At 46.1% G+C, this 24,271-nt stretch overlaps 1 protein-coding gene and 1 long non-coding RNA gene across 14 annotated transcripts in view; one reads left to right on the top strand and one right to left on the bottom strand.

Annotated features, from left to right (window-relative positions):
- ARID2 (AT-rich interaction domain 2) overlaps positions 1 to 12,820 on the bottom strand; it is a 148,235-nt gene extending 135,415 nt beyond the window's left edge. For all 3 annotated transcript variants that reach the window (XR_016213678.1, XM_051850994.3, XM_089304801.1), the window contains exons 1-3: positions 12,579 to 12,820; positions 12,386 to 12,479; positions 11,357 to 11,454 (exon numbers count right to left, since the gene is read on the bottom strand). Coding sequence is in view for 2 of the 3 variants with exons in the window: in XM_051850994.3 (XP_051706954.1) it covers positions 11,357 to 11,454; positions 12,386 to 12,479; positions 12,579 to 12,670 (284 nt within the window). In the remaining variant the exon portion in view is untranslated. The remainder of the gene's footprint in view (positions 1 to 11,356; positions 11,455 to 12,385; positions 12,480 to 12,578) is intronic.
- LOC103348935 (uncharacterized) overlaps positions 12,703 to 24,271 on the top strand; it is a 280,781-nt gene continuing 269,212 nt past the window's right edge. For all 11 annotated transcript variants that reach the window (XR_016213685.1, XR_016213683.1, XR_016213680.1 and 8 more), the window contains exon 1: positions 12,703 to 14,701. This is a non-coding gene — a long non-coding RNA (uncharacterized LOC103348935). The remainder of the gene's footprint in view (positions 14,702 to 24,271) is intronic.

Raw genomic sequence — 24,271 nt, 5'->3', positions numbered from 1 at the left:
TGGACACGTGACACAGAGGTTAAGACACACTTTGGGATGCCCACATCCCACATCAGGGTGCCTGGGGTTGAGTACCCATTCCACTTTCGATTCAGCTTCCTGCTTATGTGCACCCTGTGAGGCAGCAGGTAACAACTGAGCACTTGGGTCCCTGCCACCCGTTGGGGGAAAACCACCCTAAACGCCTGACTCCTGGCTTTACTTGGCCCAGCCTCAGCTGATGCAACAATCTTGGCAGTAAACCAGAGGGAAGAAGATCTCCATCTATATATCTTTCTCTGTGCCTTTCAAGTGAATAAAAATAAATAACATATTTTAAAAACAGATAAGAAATTAAGAAAGCAATGAAGAGTTAAAAAATAAAGAGAACATGCTATAAAACACAAAGGAGAAAGCTTGAAAGGAGCTCCCTGGCCAAATTTAAGCAAACAAAATGTGTAACAGTAACATATTTTAACTCATTAAAGTAAAAATCTAACAGAATGAATATAGTTGGGCTGGCACCGCGGCTCAATAGGCTAATCCTCCACCTAGTGGCGCCAGCACACCGGGTTCTAGTCCCGGTCGGGGCACCGGATTCTGTCCCGGTTGCCCCTCTTCCAGGCCAGCTCTCTGCTGTGGCCCAGGAGGGCAGTGGAGGATGGCCCAAGTGCTTGGGCCCTGCACCCCATGGGAGACCAGGAGAAGCACTTGGCTCCTGCCTTCGGATCAGCGTGGTGCGCCGGCCGCGGCAGCCATTGGAGGGTGAACCAACGGCAAAAGGAAGACCTTTCTCTCTGTCTCTCTCTCTCTCACTGTCCACTCTGCCTGGCAAAAAAAAAAAAAAAAGTTCTCCTTCTGTAGACTGTCAATTAATATATGTAAAAGGAATGAAAGAACATAAGTATAATTAAATATATACATATATGTATATGTATATGTATATGTGTATATATATCAATAAAAACTGATTGAAGGAAAAATTACCAAAGAGGATTTAAAGTTATTGGCTAAAATGTCCATGGTAAACAACATAGTTACATGATCTCAAAGTTACATCCCCACAGGTTACTTCTTAATCACATGAGGAAAAAGAATCAGGAGGACATCACCTTAACCACAATTAACATCAGCAGTCCAGGGAACAATATGACATCACTTGCCTCTTGTCAAAATTGCATACCCTGAATCTAATCCCAAAAACCTATCAGACAAATGCAAATGTTATACTACATTTGGCCTTTACTCTTCCAAATGGTAACATCACAATAGGCACAGAAAGGCTGAAGAACCGGGGATAGGTTTGTATATTAGATAATTCAACTATATCCAATTTAAGTTTCCTGAATTTGTTAACATTAGACAGTGTTTTTATTCTAAAGTAACATATTCATATAAATAAGAGTAAAGAATTTTTTATCTGCAATATGATTAAACAGTAGAATAAAACATGGGCATGCATGCACCATCATATATAAAATATACATAGAAAATGTGGGAAAATAGTACTTGGTAGATCTACATGAAATATAAACAAAAGTTTACACACACACGCAAACACACACACAAAACAGAGCAACAAAAGTCTAGGAAAGAAAACTGGTCATCATTTCACTCTCAACTGTGCTATCCCCAAAAGCACATGAATTTTTTTACAATTAGATTGAAATACTATGCTGCAATGTGGAGTTATATAGAAAAATGACTAAGACATTCAAGTTGGACTCTGAAATGGTATCAACAAAAATGATTAGACTAAACAACGCTGCATGCACATTCGAAGTACAGGTAAGTCAGGAACCAACTACTGCTCAGGAAGACATAAGTTGTCCGATCTGAGCTCAAGGATACTAGAGATTCACTTAATTTATGAACCATTATAGAAAGTGTGACCAACCTGGGCATTAATACTGACAAATTTAAATTCAGCCCAATCTCCAAAGTACAAGTTAGGTATTCTCTGAACAGGGCACTCAGTGTCCTCTTTGCTCCATGTTGAAGAAAAATGTTCCTACCTAGTATATGTATGTTTCTATAAACATTTCACATATTTGGAAATGACTGCTGTACTAGCAGGAGAATGAAATAAAATTTCACCCCAAAATATTTCAGCATGAGACATCTTTGTTATATTTATATAATAAATATCTTGTGTATATTAACTAACCATGATGCACTATTAAGCACAATACTCAGGAGAAAAGACCAGAACTATAGACACTTGCCTTACTTAACAGTAAGATATACATATACCCAGATAACAGATTATTATACAACCTTCTGAAGTTCGCTTCATAAAAAGTGATTTTATAGTTTAGCCCCATTGTACAGCAATGGAAAAAAATTGTTTACTAATGGAAACACACTAAATCCACCTGGAACACAGATTATCCCTTAAAGATACTCAGCAACTATGGATAACAGGTTATGTATAATTCCTGGTAAGGTTAAAGCAGGTGGAAAGGCAGAGAATGGAAAACACAGTCTGGAAATATCTAACGCATCTCCTGACTGGGACTTACAGCCCACACTGAAGATTACAAATTGGATATAGGGGCCAGCGCTGTGGCTTAGTAGGTTAAGCCTCCGCCTGCAGTGCCAGCATTCCATATGGACACCAGTTCGTGTCCTGGCTGCTCCTCTGCCAATCCAGTTCTCTGCTATGGCCTGGGAAAGCAATGGAAGATGGCCCAATTGCTTGGGTCCCCGCACCTGCGTGGGAGACCCGGCAGAAGCTCCTGGTTCCTGGCTTCGGATAGGCCCAGGTCCAGCCACAGCAGCCATTTGGGGAGTTAGCCAGTGTATGGAAGATCTACCTGTCTCTCCCTCTCTTTAACTCTGACACACACATATATATGAGTATATATAGTTGGATATAACCTGAAGCCATTTTTTAAAAAGAGATACCACATGTGTACCCTGGAAGAAAACAGCTCAACCAGTATAGAGAAATTTTTTTAATTGTTATTTTTCAAAGATTAAATAACAGTATTTATTTCTTCTTTAATGTGAAATAAAAAAATTTAAAAATCTCACAAATAAAAATGCTTTGAAAAATAAAGACTGTATATTAAGCAAAACTGCTAATAATGTTTGTCTGATGTTCATTAAACAAAATAAATAATATTATTATTTTTAAAGAAATTCATACAAGTTAGCTCTCCTAAGCAATACTGGAATACACCAACAACATCTTCATAAACAGAACAAGTGCTGGGGATTGGTACGTGGTGCAGCAGTTAAGTGGCTTCCTGTGATGCCAGCTGCTCTACTTCTGAACCAACTCCCTCCTAATTACACCTTGGAAAGCAGCAGAAGATGGATGGCCCAAGTGCTTGGGCCCCTTCCAACCATGTGGTAGACCCAGAAGAAGCTCCTGGCTTGGGTCTCAGCCACTGAGACCATTTGGACAGCGAACTAGCCAATGAAGATATCTCTCTCTCTTTCTAACCCCCCCCCCCCATAACTCTGCCTTTCAAATAAATAAGTCTTTAATGAAAACGAAGCACCATGGCATGGGGAGGGCATTTGTAAAGCAGTTACAAATGCTGTTTGAGACGCCCGCATCCCACATTGCAGTGCCTGAGTATGCGTCCCAGCTCTATTCCCGATTTCAGCTTCTTGTTAAAGAGAGAAAAAGTATTCAGAAAAATTGTTTTAAATGCCATTCCATTTGGGAAGAATACTGTGAAATCTCACATTAAGGAAATTCTCCAATTATGAATAAACTGAAAGAGAATTTATTTTTAACTAATTTTTTAAAACCCAAATTCTGTAACTATACTTAGGAAAGGTCAGAATTTGGTAGCTACCCCGTTTTCTTAGCTGAAGTGCAACTCTGGAGTCCAGAGGTGAAGTACAGGGTGTGTCCAGCCTCTGTCTGGAGATGACAGGTGCAGCTGGAGCAGAAGTCTCTAGAGCACATATCACCCTAGCCAACACACTGATGCTAATGTTACACCAGTTACCTCAACAACTACATTGGTTTCTTTTTTTTTTTTTTTTAAGATTTATTTGAAAGTCAAAGTTAGAGAGAGAGAGAGAGAGAGAGGTCTTCCATCTGCTGGTTTACTCTCCTATTGGCCAAAATAGCAGGAGCTGAGCTGATCCGAAGTGAGGAGCCAGGAACCTCCTCCAGGTCTCCTACGCAGGTGCAGGGGAAAGATGACTTGGGTCATCTTCCCCTGCTTTCCCAGGCCACAGCAGAGAGATGCATGGGAAGTGGAACAGCCGGACTCGAACCGGACTCGAACCGGCGCCCACATGGGATGCCAGCACTGCAGGCGGCACTTTACCCACTATGCCACAGCACTGGCCCCTACAGTTTTCATTCTAATTCTCAGACCACCTGCTCTCTAACTTCAGTGAGCCTAAGAATCACCTGGAACACTCTTTTCAAATGCTTTTTCTGTGGATTTTCAGACTATTAGTAACTAAAACCAAAACCAACGCAAGCATCACTAAAAGGTGCCAACTAAACAATGTATGAATCGTGACATGACGAAGAGCTCAGCAGTATCTATTAAGTATGCCTAAAACACTGAATTAGAATGTTATCAAGTTTTAAAGCTATCAGTTTCCAGGAATTAAATAACAAGGGATAGAGGCACAAATGAATTAACACTAGAAGGATCAACTGAACCCAGAATTTGGGACATTCTAAGTAGCAAATGACCCCATTACTTCTAACAAATCGATGCCATGATGGGAAAAGGAAAAGGGAACCGTTCAAGAGACTTCAGAAGTAAAAGAGCCAACCCATCAACGACGTACTCTACCTGGGTAACATGAAGTGGTACTGCAGCTCAGAGGCAGTTGTGCGGTCCGGCAATACTGACTGAGACATGACATAACACACACACACACACACACACACACACACACAGAAAAGTTCCCAAGCACAGGTGAAATCTCGTCATGTCTTCAGACAGACACATGGACGCTAGGCTACGTTTAAAGCACAATTCTTGGGAAACTTAATGAAACTCAGAGATAATGCGAGTGACAGTGTGCTCTAAACCACCTTTTTATTACAGGTATCTCAACAGTTTTATTTCCTACATGAATGTATTAGTACATTTTATGACTGGTCATCACACATGCATTTCTGTGCATTCATGAATAAACTGAACCAATATGCCTATTTCTTTGGCTCTACTGTAACTGAACTGTGTTAAATATTTAAATTCAAAAGCCAATAGTTTTGCTTTTCATATTTATTATGCTTGCAATGTCCAACCATTAGACAACTGAAGAGAATTTATCATTCTTAACATCTTCATTTTTAACTCCAGTAAAGTGTGGTCCTTAGACCAACAGCTACATCTATATAGTTTTCTCCCAAATACCAAAATTCATGATATGAATCTTCAGTTTTTAAAGTCACAGAACTGAAATAAATACAAAATTTTAGGACTATCATCGTATTTCAACAAAAACAATTACTATTTTACAACACAATCTGATAAATGATTCTGCCACAATTCTCTTGAGAGACTGATTTAGACAAACTTTAAAAAACAAACTTTCTAAAAAAATATTATGCTCAAAAAATGAAACCATCTACTTAGTGTAAGAGACAAGAGTGAGGCTGCTGGTTCAAATAAGAATCTTAAGACCAAACATTAAATAAAATGAACTGTAAATTCTTTTGTTGTAAACAATATCATGCCAATAAACAAACCACTGCCTGAGACTTATTATTCTTTGTCATGGTCCTATGTTTTCTGTTGTTTGTCTTGTGTCACATTACAGTTGAAGCAGCAGAAAAAAACAGCGTCAGGACCTACAACGGCCTCCGTTTCCCCTCTGGACCAGTGAAGGTACTCGCTTCTCTCACAGGCTCGCCTTTCTTCTGCGACCACATACACTGCGGCAGTTCATCTTTCTTTTCCTGTCGTGAGCACCAGACACTCCTCATGTCACCGTGCTGGAACAACTATCCAACAAGTATTATGCACATAATTTTGCAGTTGTTGACAAAGACATGCAAATAAAAATTATTTACATCTGTATTTATATGTTGCTCTACAAATATACATATAATTGCCACTCATCATTTTCCTCATTATTTTTCCTATTTAAAATTTTTCTAAAAAAATAAAAATAAAAATAAAATTTCTTGTTTAACCCTTACTTCTTCTAGCTCAGTTTTCCAAAGTGTGCTCCAAAGAACTCAGATGTGTTTATCCAACATGAATTTTTTCACACTGTATACCTCTAGGAGAGTATTAAGGAAAAGTCTACATCATTGGCTACAAAGAGAGGTATTAAAATCACATTTCCCTAAATTATCTGGAGATCCACATGCGCATTAACGAAGTCTCTAAGAAGTCTTGTAATAAAGTAACCCAAGTTTAGCTGTATTGCTCAAATTCATTTGGGCTTTTTCAAGGAAATCTAACAACATTTCAGGAAATCCAGTGTTTCATGAAAGTACAAAATGGGAATTTCTAATCTAATTGACTCTGAATACCAAAGAGTGTAGTGATGAAGGCAGTGGGAAATCAAAGCAGCAGCAGCAGTGAGAATCCCCCCACCCCTACTCTGCTCTGCACACTGGTCCTATAATTCCCAATTTAGATAAAAGTCCTGCTATGATTAAACTTTCCTTGGCCCAGAAAGCGTCCACTAAGCAGTCTTCACAAAACAAAAAACCCTCATTAAGTATTGTACCTAAAAACATGTATTGAGTACCTGTTCATTAACTAATGTACTTAAATTCCAAGGAATTAAAATATTTGTCCTTTGTTTTCCAATTTCTAATTTTCCTCAGTTGGAAAATATATAAGATCTATAGTAGTGACATCCTTTCCCATCAAAGACATCAGAGCGGATTCCACACATAATCAGCTATGAAAACACTACCACACAGCAGACACAGAATTTACAGAAGAGTGCTTCTGTTCACAAATAGAAACTTGCAGCTAAGAACTAAGGCAGAAAATTCAAATGCAAAAAAGCATATAAACATTTTGGCAGTTGCCAAGTTCTCAGTTTGTATCCTCAGGAAACCTGTAACCTCAGTGAACTAGCCATCTTGGAAAGCATTAGATTGATTTCTACTTGGGGCAAGTTTAAGCTGTGGAAACTACGGCTTGTAAGACACAACATTAACCTGGCTGGACTTTTACCATCAGTCTTTTCAACTGTCTTTACTTTCTACTCATCCTTTCAACTAGTCTGCACATCCATTAAAAATCTAACACAATATCAGAAAATATCAAAACCAGGCTTTGTTCTACACAGAGAATACAGTTTATAAAATAATATTCAGACCCAGTTTCTCTCTCAGTGTTCATTTTACACTTATTTTCCTATTCAGCTGTTTCATTAACACACTCATTGTACTACTTTACTTACTGATGTATCTCAATTTTGAAGAATCTCTTCACTTAACCTCAAGTAACTCATAAAAGACTTTGTCTCAAAACAACTGCTCTACACGGTGCCCACTAACTACACATACACAGCACATGCGTGCACTCTCTCTGCCCAACTGCTAAGTATAAAATCACCCGACTAGTATTATTTAAAGGAGGCCTTCACCACCAAGAAAAAAAAGTAAAATCACAACACAATTGAAAATTCGCTTTGTTGAGTGCAACTCTGCCCAACAGGTTTCTGACTACACTAACAGTAGGTCCATTAAAAAAATAATAATAACAGTAATCATTTACTATTACATTTCAGTGCCAGAAAACCACTAACATATACTTTTGTACCATACAGCTTGAGGGTCCAAGGTATTTCACCACCTTGCCAAAAACATCAAGTTATACAAAGGAAATATCAAGTTAACTTTGACCATCATTGTACTATGCGTGTCAGTGAAGGGAAACATTTTCCCACTAAGTATCTGAAATTTTTACCTAAATCTTCATACCAAAACTTCAAATTCTTAAACTAAGAGCAGCAAACTGTCCCCCAATCTTAGCACCAAATCGGCAGAAGTAAAAAACCATTGAGTAAATGTGGATCACATAGGATGCAGATATCCTAGGGCATAAATACAGCCACATGTAATTTCTAATTGTTTTAATTTCTTAAAATCATGTGTAATAAATTGAACTCATAATCAACTGATTAAACATTACTGAACATGTCGTGGACAACTTTTTTGTACAATTAATGATTACCCCTAAAGTCATTTTAATTTCTCCATCCACAAAATGTGGGAAATTATATCTTACCCCATCACGCTCATAGGGATATTCTAATAACAAACATTTGTAGAACCCACTGAGGTACATGTGACGAGAAAGGAACTAAATGACAATAAAGCAGATAAACATCATAGTTTGAAATACCAATTTCAAAGCAAATAATCAACTACATTTTCAATTAGAGATTTTAAAAAAGTTTTGTAGACAATCCACAACCTAAAAAATATGTAGGAGCTGGCACTGCGGCATACTGAGTTAAGCCTCCGCCTACCATCGCCGGCATCCATATGGGCATACGTCCTGGACACTCCTCTTCCGATCCAGCTCACTGCTATGGCCTGGGAAAGCAGCAGAAGATGGCCGAAGTGCTTGGGCCCCTGCACCCACATGGGAGACCCAGAAGAAGCTCCTGGCTCCTGATCAGCCCAGGTCCGGCTGTTGTGGCCATATGGGGAGTGAACCAGCAGATGGAAAACCTTAGTCTCTGTCTTTCTCTCTCTAACTCTAGCTCTCAAAATAAATAAATAAAATATTTTTTTTAAAAAATGTATGCTTGACATGGTCAAGCTAACTTCTGGCAGATCATCAAACTCAATTCTCTACATTAATAACTGTCGATATCAAAAAGAGCAGAAAACTAGGGCTGGCAGTGTGGCGCAGCAAGTTAAGCTGCCATTTGGGACACCCGCCAGTACCCTATATGAGCATGGAGTCCAGTCCAGGATGCTCTACTTCTGATTCAGCTCCCGAGTGATACACCTGGGAAACCAGTCCAGTCCTGACTGCTGGGGCCATCTGGGGAGTGAACCAGTGGACAGAATCTCTCTCTCTCTCTCTCTCCCTTTCTTTCCTCCCAACTATTTCACATAAGAAAAAAAATAAATCCTTAAAAAAAAAAAAAAAAAAAAAAAAAAAAAAAAAAAAAAAAAAACAGAAAGCTGTTAGAACATATACATGGAGAACATACTAGTCTGCTCGTCCTTATTTAAATGTCTACAGTATTATGCAGATATATCACAAACACTAGGCTAACAGTATTAATATAATAGTAAGACTACAGGAAAATGTGAGCAAATATTAAACTTCTAGAGTAAAGGAAGACTAACATATAATGACAGTCTTAGGACAAGTCAAATGAAAGAGCAGTTCAGATTATAAGTTACTCCACCTGTGATTTAAAAACACACTGTGTTACTTGGCTCATCAGAAGCCATGATACTCAATTTGCTGTTGCAAAGAGGTAACTTATCAAGTCTTTTGATCACTATGTCTTCCTAAGAAGAGGCACTCTTCTGGTTAAGTAACTGCTGTTAAAGCTTGGTATCCTGCCTGCCAGTGAAGACTTCTCAGCACAATGCATATCCCCCAACTGTGCAATATCACACCGCTGGGGAAGAAGTCTTTCAAGGTGGGTAGTACCCCATTTCTGACCAGCGTTATTTCTTTTGTATTTCTTGACAAGCCATGCAAATCTTCACATGGTCTTATTTTCCAACACAAAAGCTTCAACTCTTTTTCCTAGTAGCCTAGCTACAACCCTACAAAAACAAACCTGGAGAGTGGCATATGGAGGAAAAGCAAGTTTAGCTAAGGACATAATTCAAAACACAGCTTCTAATAAGGGCATTTAACCCAAATTGATCTGAGAACAATCTAAACACAAACAACAATGCAACGATATAGTTAAAAATAGTATCTATGATTAATGGATGGTATGATCCCAAGATAGAAATGACAAATGGAAAAACATTATTTATGGTTAACTTTTAGGAAAAGATGAACTGGTTATGCTAATATGTATGTAAATTCTTTGGAAAAATACACATCTCAGGAACCATACATATACACACAATACTCTTTGGATCTTAAATTTCAATTAACCAAAGAATCTACCAGACCACTACAACTTTAAAACACGTATTTTAAACACTCCAAATTCCAAATGGTTCAAACCATGATCACCATAAAGCCATAACAAGTATCAACATGTCTCTCTAAATATTGTTAAGTGGACATGAACAAGTGAATATCAGCATATATATGAATTCTCTATTTCTCTCTCCATTACTAAATCAGCTGCTTTGAGTTCACTTTGTTTTGCTGATTTAGACCTTTATTTTCAATGTATTCTGACACACAAGCCACCACAGATACAAGAGACAACAACTACCATACTTAATATCCCCCAGACTTCCTGTGTAACTCAAGAACTACTCCACAAAGTTCTATCAACTCTTCCTCCAGCTTCAAGCCCGAAGTCAACCTAGGACAGCCAACAGAAAGCACACCTGTGCAATTACTGTATTCCCTGCCTCAGAACGCTGCGGACAATACAGTCCAACTCCTGAGTGCATCTGAAGCAACAATAAAGGCAAAACTCAAATTATACAGAAGTTGTACTGCAAAAGGTGGCCATCCCTTTCACAAAACCAGTAAAATATAACAAATGGAAAGAACATTTGAGCTTCAATCACAACCACCTCTGTAGGTAAGCCAATACGAAATACAAAAATGGACCTCATTGTAAGTTACTAGAGGAAAACTACCCCTGGCGAAAAATTGATTGGCAGAACGGTGAAATCAGAAACATTTTTATCTAGACTGTATTGCACACATACTGAATAAAAAATTTACTGTCAAATAGGCAGTCACGGAAGAGCAAGGCAATCGAAGAAAATCTAGATCACACTATGTGGTTCCCAGTATTCCCATTTTCCTGATGATACGACTGCTGAGGAAATTCCAACAAAAAATAACTCCAGAACAATCCTGATCATCCAAAGTGCGACATGGTTTCCCTTCGGAGAAATATTCTCCTGAAAAACTATCCGGCGACAGGCTTCCATTCAGTAAGTTTTCTTTTCTTTTTTTCAATTCTGAAAATCGGAATTTAAGAAGCTGAAGGAGTTTCAAACCAGAAGAAATTGTCCCAAAGGTTACAAAGTTTCACTAACTATCCGAACTCCTATGCTAGGCATCCCCGGTGGATACCAGGCAATCAATAACAATGTCACAGCAGAGTGTTTATACCCAGGTAGGGTGCAGGCAACCTCAAGGGGCCTTAACCTGGGCCAGGGCAACTTCTGCTTCCTACAGCCTCTCTCCAAGGGTCGCCAATGGTCCTCAGACCGAAGACCTGCTCGGCGTGCAAGACCGGCTTTTTTGTCTGCCGAAACGCACCTCCAAGCCCGAGCACAGCCGCTCCTACTCACCGCAAGTAATACTGTTTCAGAGCAAAGGCAGCGTTCGAGCAACTTCTGGGAAAGTTGAACTCTTCCACAATCTCTCCCCACTGGTTCTTCTCAGAAACCTGCGAGGGCACAGGCACAGGCACAGGCGTCAGACGGTGCACGCCGGGGGGCTCGGCCGCCCCCGGCGCGGGGCAGGGCGCGGGGCTCGGGGGCGCGGGGGCTCCGGGGGCGCGGGGCGCGGGCCGCCGGCGAACGGGCCCGGCGAGCCCCAGGTCCAGCAAGGCTTGTTTTGTTGGGGGGGGGGGGGGGAGCGGTGGGTCTGTTTTGTTTTTGAAGCCCGGACAATAACCAATCGCAAAGTCCCTCTGTCGCCCCCTTTTAAACCTCTACGCGGTCCGTTTCCACGAAAAAAGAAAAGTTCAAAGGGGCCGGGGCGCGCGGGGCCGGGCCGGGGGCGGGCGCCGTGCTCCCGCGGCTCCGCCGCCTCCGTAGGCCCTTCTTTGCGGCCTACTCCGCCGCCTGCCTTGAAGCCTAAGATGGCTATTTGGAGACAGGTCCTGCTTTCTTTTGTTAGCCGTGCGATCCGCAGGCGGCGGGGCCGCGCCGAGCCCCGGCCGCCGGGACCATTTCGCGGCCGATTATCGATGCTAAACCTGCCCGCGCTAATTTTGAGTTGCACCAAACTGCTCCCGAGTCCGTCTCCGCCCGGGCGGCGCGGCGGCGGCGAAGGCGGCGGCGGCGGGGCTGCGCGGGGACCGGCGGCGCGGCGCGGCGGGCTCGGCGGGCGAGGGAGGGGGCGGCGGCCGGCGCCCCCCGCACCCGCCCGCCCCCCGCACCGCCCGGGCCGCCGGCCGCCCGCACCGGGCCGGGCGCGGGCCGCCGCGGGCCGCGCTCCGCCGCCGCGCGAGCCAGCAGGCCGAAACAGCCGCCGCCGCCGCGCCCGCGCCCCTGCCCCCGGCCGCCCCCGGCGCCCGGCGCCCACCCGGGGTCAAAGGCGACTTTTCGGAGGAGGCCGGCGAGAGGGAGATACGAATTAAAACTTCCACTCACCTTCGCGAAGCCGCCCAAAGTAGTGACTCTGGTGTAGAGGCTGTGGAGATCCAGCTCCTTGCCGCCCACCGCAGGGATCTTCCGAAACGGCGACCTGCGGGGAGGGAGCCCGCACTTGTCAGCCGCCCGCCCGCCGCCCGCCGCCGCCGCCCGCCGCCCGCCGCCGCCGCCGCCCGAGCCGTCCTGCGCTCACCCTCGGCTGTGGTGGAACTGCCGCAGCTCGTCCAGGAAAGCCAGCCCCTTTCTCCGCTCGTCCGGAGGCGCCTTCCCCGTCGAGTTTGCCATGGCTCCCTCAAAGGCGGCCTCCAGACGCCCCGATGGCTGCCGAGAAGCGCCCCCCGCGCCCCGCGCTCCTACCACAGCCCGGAGCCCATTCCTCGGCGGCGGCGGCGGCGGGGCTCGGTCATGGGCCGGCGGCGGCGGCGGCGGCGGCGGCGGCGGCGGCGGCGCAGGAGGGAGGGAGGGAGGGGGAGGAGGAGGAGGGGAGGGAGGGCGCGGGAGGCCGGGGCAGCGCGGCGAGGGAGGCAGGGGGGTTTCGAAAAAAGTTTAAAGAAATGGGAGCCAAACTAGAGGGGCAGCGGCTGCCGGGGCCGCGCGGAGCCGCGAGGCGAGCGCGGCCCCCACCCCTCGCCCGCCTCGGTCCCCGCGGCCCGGCTCCCGCCCGCCTCAGCGCCGCCGGCGCAGGCGGCTCGGCCCGGGGACGCGATCCAACATGGTGCCGCTGCCGGGGCGCGAGCGGCCGACGGGAGGCGAGGGCGGCCGCGCCGGCGGCGAGGGACAGGGCGGCCGCGGGCCCGCGAGTTCCAGCGGCCTCGGCGGCGGCGGCGGGGCCGGGGCAGGCGGGGCCGGGGCGGGGAGGGGAGGTCTGTGTGGTGGTTTGTGGAGAGCGGGCTGACCGCGTGGGTTCCGGCCGCCGCTCCGCGGGGCCCCCGCACACATTCACGCGCGGCCCAGGCCGCGCGGCCGGGGCGTCCCCGGGCACAGGCACCGGCGGCCGCCGAGCCGCTGCGCGCCGCCCTGCCGCCTGCCGCCCGCCGCCCGCCGGCCTCCCTCTGCCGCCGCCGCCGCGCCGCCGCCACGGCCCGGCCGCCGCCGCACAGCGCCCCCCGAGGGCCGGCCGCGGCACTGCGCCCGGCTGCTCGCGGCCCGGCGGCTCCTCGCGGGGAACAATAGGCTCGGCTCGCCGGGCTTAGGGTTCATCTGCAATGTGCCGCACATTTCGCACGCACACAAAGCCGGCGGAAGGGGGGCGGCGCGGCGAAACGGCCACTACCGGCTGTTCCGGGGTTAGGGGCGGAGGCGACGTCCGCGCGCCCGGCCCCGCGCTCGCCGCAGCCGCCCCGTTGGCTGCCGGCCGGCCGGCCCCTCGCCGCTCTGCGCCAGGGCTGCAGGGGCCCGGGTGACCGGCCGCGTCCTCCGCGCACCACGCGCGGACGAACGCCAGCCCAGAGGAGCCCCACGGCCGGGGTGGCCGCAGCCCCCCGGCCGCCCTCGCCGAGGCCGCCGGCGCGCGCCCGGGGCTTGCGCGGAGGTCCGAGCTGCGCAGGCGGGCGCGGAGCGGGACCGGGACCGGGACGGCGCCCGCACACACGGACACCGGGCCGAGCGTGTCGAGTGGTTAGGCACACACAGCCCTCGCGGCCCTCTCGGGCTCCGGGCCGCCGGCGTGAAAATTACGTAATGCGGACCCGCGCGCCTGCGGGGCTCCCTCGAGGGAACGGACTGAGTGCCCAAGTAAAGTCTGAGTCTGAGGGGTCGGGGCGAGGCCGTGGCGAGCAGGCTCCTTCCACGCGCGGGCCAGTGAGCGCTCGCAGCCGGCGGGGGCGGGGCCGGGCGGCGGCGGGAGCCGGGCGGCCGCTGAGGGGCGGTGGCGAAGTGGGCCGCAGAGGCGCGGGCCCGGCTCGCGCGGATTCCCTCGGCGCCGCACTTGCGCACGGCCCCTTACGTAACCGTCCGCGCCGGGGATTCCCTGGGGGGGTCGTTCCCTGCGACCATTACACACTCGCGGCGCCTGCCTCACAAAATGGCGGCGCGCGCGGAGGCGGCGGCCGCCTCGGCCCCATTTTGTGGGCGGCGAGCGCTCTGTCACCGTGCAGCTCCTCGGCGGGCGCGGTCAGGCGGCGCCGGCAGCGCGCGGGGCCACCTTCCTCGCTCGGCCTTTCCCGGGAGGCGGCGCGGCCTCCGCCGGCTGCCCGCGCGCCCGCGAGGGGACGGCGCGGGGCTCCGCGGGACTGGCCGGAGGCCCCTGGACGCCGCGCGGGCCCCGAGGTGGGCCGAGGCACCGGGCGCCGGAACGCGGCCTCGGCGGTGTCTCGGGTGAGCTGAGGCGGCGGACCTGCTGTCTGCGCGCCTCTGCGAGGGAGGAGCGCCGGCGGCCCCGTCTGCTGCGTGTGTGTGTGTCCCCGGCGTGCTTGACCGGGTGTGTGTGTGTGTGTGTCTGTCCCCAGCGTGCTTGACCGGGTGTGTGTTTGCTCTGTGTGTGTCTGTCCCCGGCGTGCTTGACCGGGTGTGTGTGTGTGTGTGTGTGTGTCTGTCCCCGGCGTGCTTGACCGGGTGTGTGTGTGTGTGTGTCTGTCCCCGGCGTGCTTGACCGGGTGTGTGTGTGTGTGTCCCCGGCGTGCTTGACCGGTTGTGTGTTTGCTGTGTGTGCGTCCGTCCCCAGCGTGCTTGACTGATTGTGTGTGTGTGTGTGTGTCCCCAGCGTGCTTGAGCGGTTGTGTGTTTGCTCTGTGTGTCTGTCCCCAGCGTGCTTGACTGATAGTGTGTTTGCTCTGTGTGTGTGTGTCTGTCTGTCCCCAGCGTGCTTGACCGATTTTGTGTGTGTGTGTGTCCCCAGCGTGCTTGACCGGTTGTATGTGTGTGTGTGTGTCCCCAGCGTGCTTGACCGGTTGTGTGTTTGCTCTGTGTGTGTGTGTGTCCCCGTCCCCAGCGTGCTTGACCGGCTGTATGTTTGCTCTGTGTGTGTGTGTGTGTCCCCATCATGCTTGACCGATTGTGTTTGCTGTGTGTGTGTGTCCCCGTCCCCAGCGTGCTCGACCGGCTGTATGTTTGCTCTGTGTGTGTGTGTGTGTGTGTGTGTCCCCAGCGTGCTTGACCGATTGTGTGTTTACTCTGTGTGTGTCCCCGTCCCCAGCGTGCTTGACCGATTGTGTTTGCTGTGGGTGTGTGTGTGTGTGTGTCCCCAGCATGCTTGACCGATTGTGTGTTTGCTCTGTGTGTGTGTGTGTGTCCCCAGCATGCTTGACCGATTGTGTTTGCTGTGTTTGTCTCCGTCCCCAGCATGCTTGACCGGTTGTTTGAATGTGTTTCTGTGTAGGGAGGGGGACCCAACAAGCATGGACAGGAGTGCCTGTGTGTGTGTGCGCACACACGGAGGGGGACCAGACATGCACGGGCAGCGGTGCTTGAGTGTTTTATGTATGTGTGTATGTACAGAACAGGATTGTGTGGGTCTGGGAACCCAACATGCTTGGCCAACAGAGTGTGCCCGTGTGTGGAGGAGGACCTAGCACGCGTGGACAGGAGTGCGTGTGTCTGGACAGGAATGCAGGGTCTGCACTGTGCATGTATGTGGACTCACATACATGGACAGGAGTGTGGACTGTATGTGTGTAGGAACTCACGCATGTACAGAACTGTCCGAGGGATTCTCACATGCATATGTCCCGAGTGCTTTGCTGTTCAAAGCAACTATCAAAGCTAAAGGCTGAGAGTGATTTTGAGATCTTTTTCAAAAATATGAGGTGTAAGAATTGACTTTAAAAATTATTTTTCTGCAGAAGGGGCTGTTGTCTTCAAAACGGAATCTTAATTTGTATGATCGATAACATTTCTTAATACTTGGTGTATGCTAGAAATAGTAGAAACCTAAACATACTTGGTGTCTGTTGAGTCACTATACCGTTCAGCTTCCCCTTGATGAGAAAAATGTAAGACAAAAGAAAGCTATTACTGGTATTTGCATGTAAGATTAATGTAAAGGTTTAAGGGAAGACAGGATTCACCTGAGGAAACAAATACTCATTATACCATTGATTGATTTTGAATGTTGTTTTCCAGTTGTAGCAATCATGTGTGTTTGCCTGATTTCTCTGTTGAGAGGTATTTTGTTTGTTAATTTTTTGCCTCTGGCATTTCCTGTCTAATGTGAGGCTGTGCTTCAGTCACCGGGCTCCATGCCTGTCCCCTGCCACACCACACCGGGTTGCTGCTCTGCCCTGTGTAGATCACCAAGATACAGTTTCTAGTCCTATCTGTTTCTACTAATATCCTCCTTGATATCTGGTAAATTTGGTCACCAATCATTGTGTATCCCTTGCAAGAATACCATGTTGTAGTACCCAGCTAGGCGGAGAATGTGTATAGGGGATTAAACTGAAGGAACCCTAGTGCATCGTGCTGCCTTTCTCAGGGCCATGTTGCATTTCCTGTAGTGGGCGGCATAGAGCAGGTGAATCCTAGGGAAGAAATGTTAGCTACTTGCTGACAGTTTCACAGTAGTTAACCTCCAACTAGTGATAGGATATAAAATGTAGTTACTAGTTTTTTAAGACTAATGGAAAGTGTTCCCACAAAATTACCAATAACTGTGAAAATTGTTGAAACTCAGTTTGTACAGTTTCTTGTTACGATGAGAAATTACAGCAAGTGTGTGGGATGAGAACGTGCAGCATGGTTTCTAATAGTAGCTGCAAACTGCCGCTAGAGGTTTCTGTTATGTGGATCTTTGTCTCTTAGTTTAAGCGTTGCTTAGTCAAGAAGTGGTGATAAATTAAAAATCCCCTCACTATAAAAACTGTCCCCAGGTTCAAATAAAGCATGTCAGATATGTGGTTACAACAGCTGAAATAGGTTAATTAAGGAAGTGGTATGTCAACTAGAGAAATTTTTGGCTTTTAGGGTACTCTAAAAGACTGGTTTGCTTGGTTGAATGAGCTATTGAAGTTAATATATTTCTTTAAAGGTGGTGTTAAGAACAAAGGTGCTGCTACAGACCAGGAAAAAGTGTCCTCCTTTGTCTGATCATGATAGAAAAAACTGATTAGAGGAATATAGGGCCATAAGGCTGTAGGTAAGCTGGAGGGAGCCCGGCAGGGCCTGCTAAACCCCTGGCCTCCTCTCCCTGCACTTTTTCATGTGGGCTAAATTTCATAACAATATTAATTCATAAATGAGGCTTTTCCATTCTGATGGCATTTCTAGAAAGTGTGAGCAAAATGTGTTTAAAAGTGAGGAAATAGTTTATATTCTGCAGATTAAGGTAATTTTAATGCAGATGCTCTCTGAAATTGACAGATTTCTGAATGATTTGACCCATAAGGGTTTGATAAGCTTTGGAGAATTTTTTTTAAGTTTCTTTTTCCTAGATGATAAAGGTCATGCTTTGTACATCAGTCCACTATGATTTATTTTTAAATGTAATATTTTTCGATTAAAAGGCATTCTTAAATAAGTTAATAATTGAAATTAAATTTTAGGCAATTATAATACTACACCATGGAAAAGCAGTTTCAAATGTGCTTTTGGCAGTGGCATCATTTGTTGTTTAGGTCATTTATCTAATCCTTTTTAAAATTGTTATTGGTTTAATGTACTACATTTGTTCGTTTCATCTGTTTGATCACTGAAAAGTGGTACCCAAACTGCACATTATACAGTTTATAATATTTTAATACTTTGTTTATAGTAGTTAATGACTTCTCAGAACTGTAGGAAAGCATCACGCAACTGTTTATTTTTGTCACTGCAGATTACTACATCACTGAGTGAATATTTACTGAGTGCTTACCCTGGGGAAGAGGTGGGGGAGGGGTATGACTTGCCCCGAGGGAGTTGCACTTCAGTAGAAGGTGTTTCTTACCTGCTCTTTTTTTTTTTTTTTTAAAGATTTATTTGTTTATTTGAAAGAGTTACACAGAGGGAGAAGGAGAGGCAGAGAGAGAGAGAGAGAGGCCTTCAACCCACTGGTTCACTCCCCAGTTGGCCGCAACGGCCGGACCTGCGCTGATCCAAAGCCAGGAGCCAGGAGCTTCTTCTGGGTCTCCCACAGGGGTGCAGGGGCCCAAGGCCATCTTCTGCTGCTTTCTCAGGCCATAGCAAAGAGCTGAACCGGAAGTGGAGCAGCCGGGACTCGAACTGTTGTCCATATTGGGTGCCGGCACTGCAGGCAGCGGCTTTACTAGCTATGCCACAGCACCGGCCCCCTTACCTGCTGCTTTTAAAGGGTGTTGATGAAACATTCAGACAATAAGGTTCTTAATCTGTATTACTTAAGCAAGCTATCTAACACAAAGACAAATTCAAAATTCTTCTTAGAATAGGTGCAATTAAATATAATTTTGGGGACTGGCACTATGGCTTAGTAGGTAAAGCCGCCACCTGTAGTGCCTGTATCCCATATGGGTGCAGGTTTGAGACCAGGCTGCTCCACTTCTGATCCAGCTTTCTGCTATGTCCTGGGAAAGCAGTAGAAGGTGGCCCCAAATGCTTGGGCCTTTGCACCCACCTGGAGACCTGGAAGAAGCTCCTGGCTCCTAGCTTCGGATCAGCCCAGTTCTGGCCATTGCAGTCATTTGGGGAGTGAACCAGCAGATATAACACGTCTCTCTAACTCTGCCTTTCAAATAAATAAATAAATCTTTAAAATCTATCTATCTATATATATATATGTGTGTGTGTGTGTGTGTGTGTGTGTGCGCAAAACAGCCTCACGTTAGTGTTAGGAGCAGTTCTGGGATTAGCATTACTCAAAGTGCTATAATGTTAGTAAGAAGCATTTAAATCACATTCTTTGAAAACTCAGGTCCATAAATATCATTTCAATAATTAACTTTTTAATTATGAGAAAAGCAAGGGAGTGTTCAATGAATGTAAAAAATATACTACTGAGCAAACAAATAGAAATTATTTTTAATGAATTTTGATTTTGTTTCAATTTTTTGGTACATTGACTCTTGACATTGTAGTTTGCTATGAATTAAAAAAAATTAAACCCCAAAGACAAATTAATTCCATCTTTAATCCAGATTTAATTCTTGACTAGCTGTAAAGTTTAAGGAATTGATAGTCTTGTTGGCAAAACAATAAAATAGGAATTAAGCTGAATTGCAAAGCTGTGTAATAATTGGGTTTCATGAAAATATATATGGTTTTTCCTTCTTAACTATAGATGCTAGTAGTATTGACTTAATAATGGACTTTATTTAGCTTTTGTTTTTCTCTGAAAACATCACAAACCATTCGTAGAATCGGAATGGAGATTCAGCCATTGCCACTTGTAAATTCCTGAGACTTCCTGCGTTATGTACAGGGGAATTCTAACCAGCAGTCCTGTGGACACAGCTTTGTAAGGCGACGTGATCCGTGCCCATCGCAGAATGCCTTCTTCCTACCCATCCCTGCCCTCAGTGTTGGCTTGTAAAGAGACTTCTGAAAATAACAGTATATTCCCCCAGGGCTGGCATTGTCTGTCTCCCCCTCTCCCTGTTAAAAAAAAAAAAAAAAAAAAAAAAAAAAGATTCCTTAAAGACTCACAGTTTTATGGGTTAAAAAGATACATACTTCATACACAATTGGAAGGAATAAATAGTTTAGGGGAGCAACAATGATCACATTATTAAAAAAATAAAATAACATTCCCACAAGATTAGAGGGTCCACTCGTGGTCTACTTAATGGGGTTCAAAGAGTCCGTGAGCCCTGGGAAGCAAGGCGTTTTCCCATGGAGACCATCTCAGAAGGCACAGGCATCTTAAAGAGCCTTGCAGTGACCCAAAGTGAAAGCTGTGTGAAGATGTGGCTGCAGGAAGTTTAGATGATCCTCTGATGTTGTTTTTTACTTGAGTACTGGCCTCTGAAAATGTGGCTGAAGAATGCCACGTTAGTTCATCAACTTGAAGGAATTACAACAAGTACACTTCTTTCTAAAGAACTGTACAATAGATTCTTAAAGAAAAAAATCAGATGGAATGTATCGGACTTTTTTTTTTTTTTTTTTTTTTTTTTTTTGGTTTGCCCTCTGTTGACAGTGTGTGGGTGAGGAATTAAAAGGTTTCACGCATAATTCTTCAATAACTGGCTGGGGACACACATGCTTATGTCACCATTTGGTGAGGAGCCTTGTGTGCTGTGTTGGTAGGTGGCACCCATGAGGTCTCCTGTGACATGGCCAGTCCCACTGCTGTCCCCATCCACCTTGCACATTCTACTGTGCTAGGTTTGCTGCAGTTTCTGAGAACTGACCTGGGCTTTGCTTCCATAACAACTATGTGTGGGGATCCCGTTAGCCATATCGGCCCACTATGGCTCATCTGTGGCCCCAGTGTGTGATTTGTATTTAAGATGGTCCTTCAGACACCAGTTCAGCATGAGCCTTAAATAAAAAGAACCCAACTAGTTGAACCCTAGTCTACAAATTCCAGATTGTTCAGTGCCCAGTGGCTACAGGTAATGTGTTCATTATTTCCTTGCCCTTCTTTGAGTAGTTATATTCTTATATACATAATCATTATTCAGACCACAACTCTGTGCATGTTGGGGGATGGGAGATTATCACCCTTCCTGTTTTAGCTATCTTTAGGATTCATTTATTTATTTAAAAGAGGTAAAAAGAGAGGAAGAGACAGATCTTCTATGTACTGATTCACTCCACAGATGACTGCAATGGCCAGGGCTGGGCCAGGGTTATGCCAGGAGCCAAGAACAACTTCTGGGTCTTCCATTTCAGTGGCAGGGACCCAAATACTTGGGCCATCTTCTGCTTTTCCCAGGCCAGTAAGAGGGAGATGGATTGGAAGTGAAGCAGCCAGGTCACAAACCGGTGCCCTTATGGGATGCCAGTGTGGCAGGTGGCAGCTTTACCCACCATACCACTGCACTGCCTTGCTGTTTTACCCATATATTAACACTTGGAACTTGCCTTTTGGCCTGCTCCTTCCTGAACAAAAGGGAGAGAACATATTCGAGGAAAAACGTGCTTTCCTCAGGGCTCCGTAATTAGGCTGATACACTTAAGTTACACACAGAGCTCATTCTTAAAAAGTAAGCAGTTTTACTATACGCCTCTTGGCTCCCACTTCACTGCTTTTTTCTACTAAACATTCTTTCTGTCTTGCTAGTAAAATCCAATTTCTAGAATCAAGTTAGTTGCTAAGCAGATATGCACAAAACCATAAATGTATCTGAATCATTTATAATTTAAAGAGTACTATATAAAAGTTTAAACAGAAATCATTGATCAGTCAAAGTGAGAAAATAAGCAAAATAGAATTATAGTAGATTAGGCCAAAAACTTTCTTTGGGGAATTATTGGGAAAATTGAGCTCAGAAATGAGGTCTGAGATGTCTTCGGTGATATTTTACCTAGATTGGAATTGCATGAACTCCGTTAGCGTTTATTCTTAGGTTTTCTTTGCCAGTGTGCACTGTTTAGTGCATTCGAGATGAATCTTTGAAGGCTATAACTTCCATTCTTACAAGTATTACTGCTGGTTCTATGTATACTAACACTTTTAGCCTCACTGTAATACCTTGTGCAATTTTATGACTGCTGAATGGCCTTCAAAGGCTAGTGGAAATACACTGTTACTTCATTCTGGTGCAGCCTGGCGAATTCCTCCTGACACAGCTGGAACTGGGGCATCGTGCCTGCTGGTGGGAGCCCCGCACATGTCTTTGCTGCATGACTGAAATCTGAGCTGTGTGACTCCACGGGACCCAGCGCAAGTTGCCGTACTCACAGGAGTGAGCACGTTCAGAGAAGCGGTCTCATTTTGATGGCTTTGAACTCTCCGATTGTGTGTAACTTCACTTGCTGGTCATGTTATTTCCTCAGATCATTCCCCTATTGAGAGCTATTAGTGGACCACAGCTGGCCTAGATGTGCATGCCTAGGTGAGCGTGGCTCAACAAATGGAACAGGTATGTATTTGCAAGATGTCCTCTCTGAAGGTGACAGAGCTGGGTCCAAGTGGCAGGCGATGTCTGTGGTGCAGCTCAGGATAAGCAGCTGAGATTGTACCAACAGAGTACAGCAGTGCAGGGACATTGACCACCAGATGTGAGGCATGTGTCTCTGTGCCCCCAAAACTGTACTGTAGGTCTCAGTATTTTACCTCCAGCTCTGCAAACATTGCATGAGTTCCTCAGGAAAAGCACTGGTCAGCACCTCCCCATTGGTGTGGGGCCTGGAAGCAGATCCAGCATTTAAGAAATTGTGTCGCAGTCATAACTTTCCCACATTCCTGTTGCCAGGGTTAGAAGAGCAACTGCCAGGTATTGGCAGTCCCCCACCTGATAATTGAGCCTGAAGAATGATACCAGAAGCTTCAGGGAGGTAGGGGAGTATTGTGATCTGAATGTTTATGGCCCCTCGAAATTCACACACAGAAATTGTGCCCTCCAGGTGATGGTGTTAGGAGTGAGTCTCCGGAGGGCCAGGGCGGTGAGTCACAGAATTGACTCCAGACAGCTGGTTTGACCCTTCACTCACTCTCACAGCAGCAAGGTCACTGTATGGAACATCTGCGTACACTAGACAGTGGGGCTGCCGAGAGACCTGATTGTGGGCTTGCAGCCTCTAGAACTCTGAGAAGTAAGCTGGGGTATTTTACTGTAGCTCCCTGCACAGACTAACAGGGCAGTCGGTGGTTCTCACAGTGCTTACTCTGTGCCATGCACGTGTTCTAGTAGCAACCTTAAGCCAGGCTTTTCTGATGGAACAGTTTTTATCATCTTCTTGTGTTGAAAGATGGGTCTAAAGTAAGGATTTATTTAACAAGGAGAAAGCGTTAGACAAATTCCTTGTGGAAAGCTTCTCTTAAAAGTTCTGTAGTCTTTAGACCCAGTTCAGAAGTAGCCAAGGCCAAGCCTCAAAGAAAAAAGACAAAGTTGGGCTAAACCTAAGGCAGAAAAATGAGTCTTGTTAAAAACCTTCAAAGTCAAGGCCTTCCTGTTGACACTAGATTAGAGAAGGGCTGTCTTCTGGAGCTCTTAGCTCTTTCATGATGGGTTTAACTTGGAGTGAATCTGTAGGCTTTTTGGACATGTCTAAAACATAAGTTGAGTTTTCTTTACTTGAAGACAAGAGTTAGGACTGAAGGCTCCTGGCTGGCTGGGTACTTTTGGCACCACCAGAAGCTGTCTGTGAGTAGCATCACTTGTCTGGTGATTGGATGGGAAGCATCTTAGAAATGTTCTTCTAAGAGATCAGTAAGAAATATTTGAAGGTCTGATGCTCTGGCGTAGCAGGTAAAGCCGCTGCCTGCAGCTCTGACATCCCATGTGGGCACTGGTTTGAGTCTCAGCTGCTCCGCTTCCGTTCCAGCTCTCTGTTATGGCCTGGGAAAGCAGTAGAAGATGGCACAAGTCCTTGCGCCTTTGCACTCGTGTGGGAGACCCAGAGGGACCTCCTGGCTCCTGGCTTCAGATCAGCCCAGCTCCGGCTGCCATAGAGGCCATTTGGGGAGTGAACCCGTGGATGGAAGACTTTATATCTCTGCCTCTGCCTCTCTCTAACTGCCTTTCAGATAAATAAATCTTAAAAAATAATACTTGATAGGTGAGATGAAAATTTTTTAAATTACATTTATTTGTTTGAATGGCAGAGAGACAGCTTAAATGTACTGGTTCATTTACCACATTTCTGGAACAGTTGGGGCTGGCCCAGTCTGAAGCTAGGATCCTAGAACTCAGTCCAGGTCTTCCACATTAGTGGCAGGAACCCAAATAGTTGAGCCATCACCTGCTGCTTCCTAGAATGCAAAATGAACATTAGCAGGAAGCTGGAGTAGGGATGCAGCCAAGACTCAAACCCAGGTACTCTGATACGGGATGGAGATGTCCCAAAAAATGGGGACAAGACTCAAACCCAGGTGCTGTGATAGAGAAT

The sequence above is a fragment of the Oryctolagus cuniculus genome, chromosome 9 (assembly GCF_051225735.1).
Source record: "Oryctolagus cuniculus isolate XC-2025 breed Fujian yellow rabbit chromosome 9, ASM5122573v1, whole genome shotgun sequence".
NCBI classification, from domain to species: domain Eukaryota; kingdom Metazoa; phylum Chordata; class Mammalia; order Lagomorpha; family Leporidae; genus Oryctolagus; species Oryctolagus cuniculus.
This window is presented reverse-complemented; position numbering and strand designations above follow the sequence as displayed.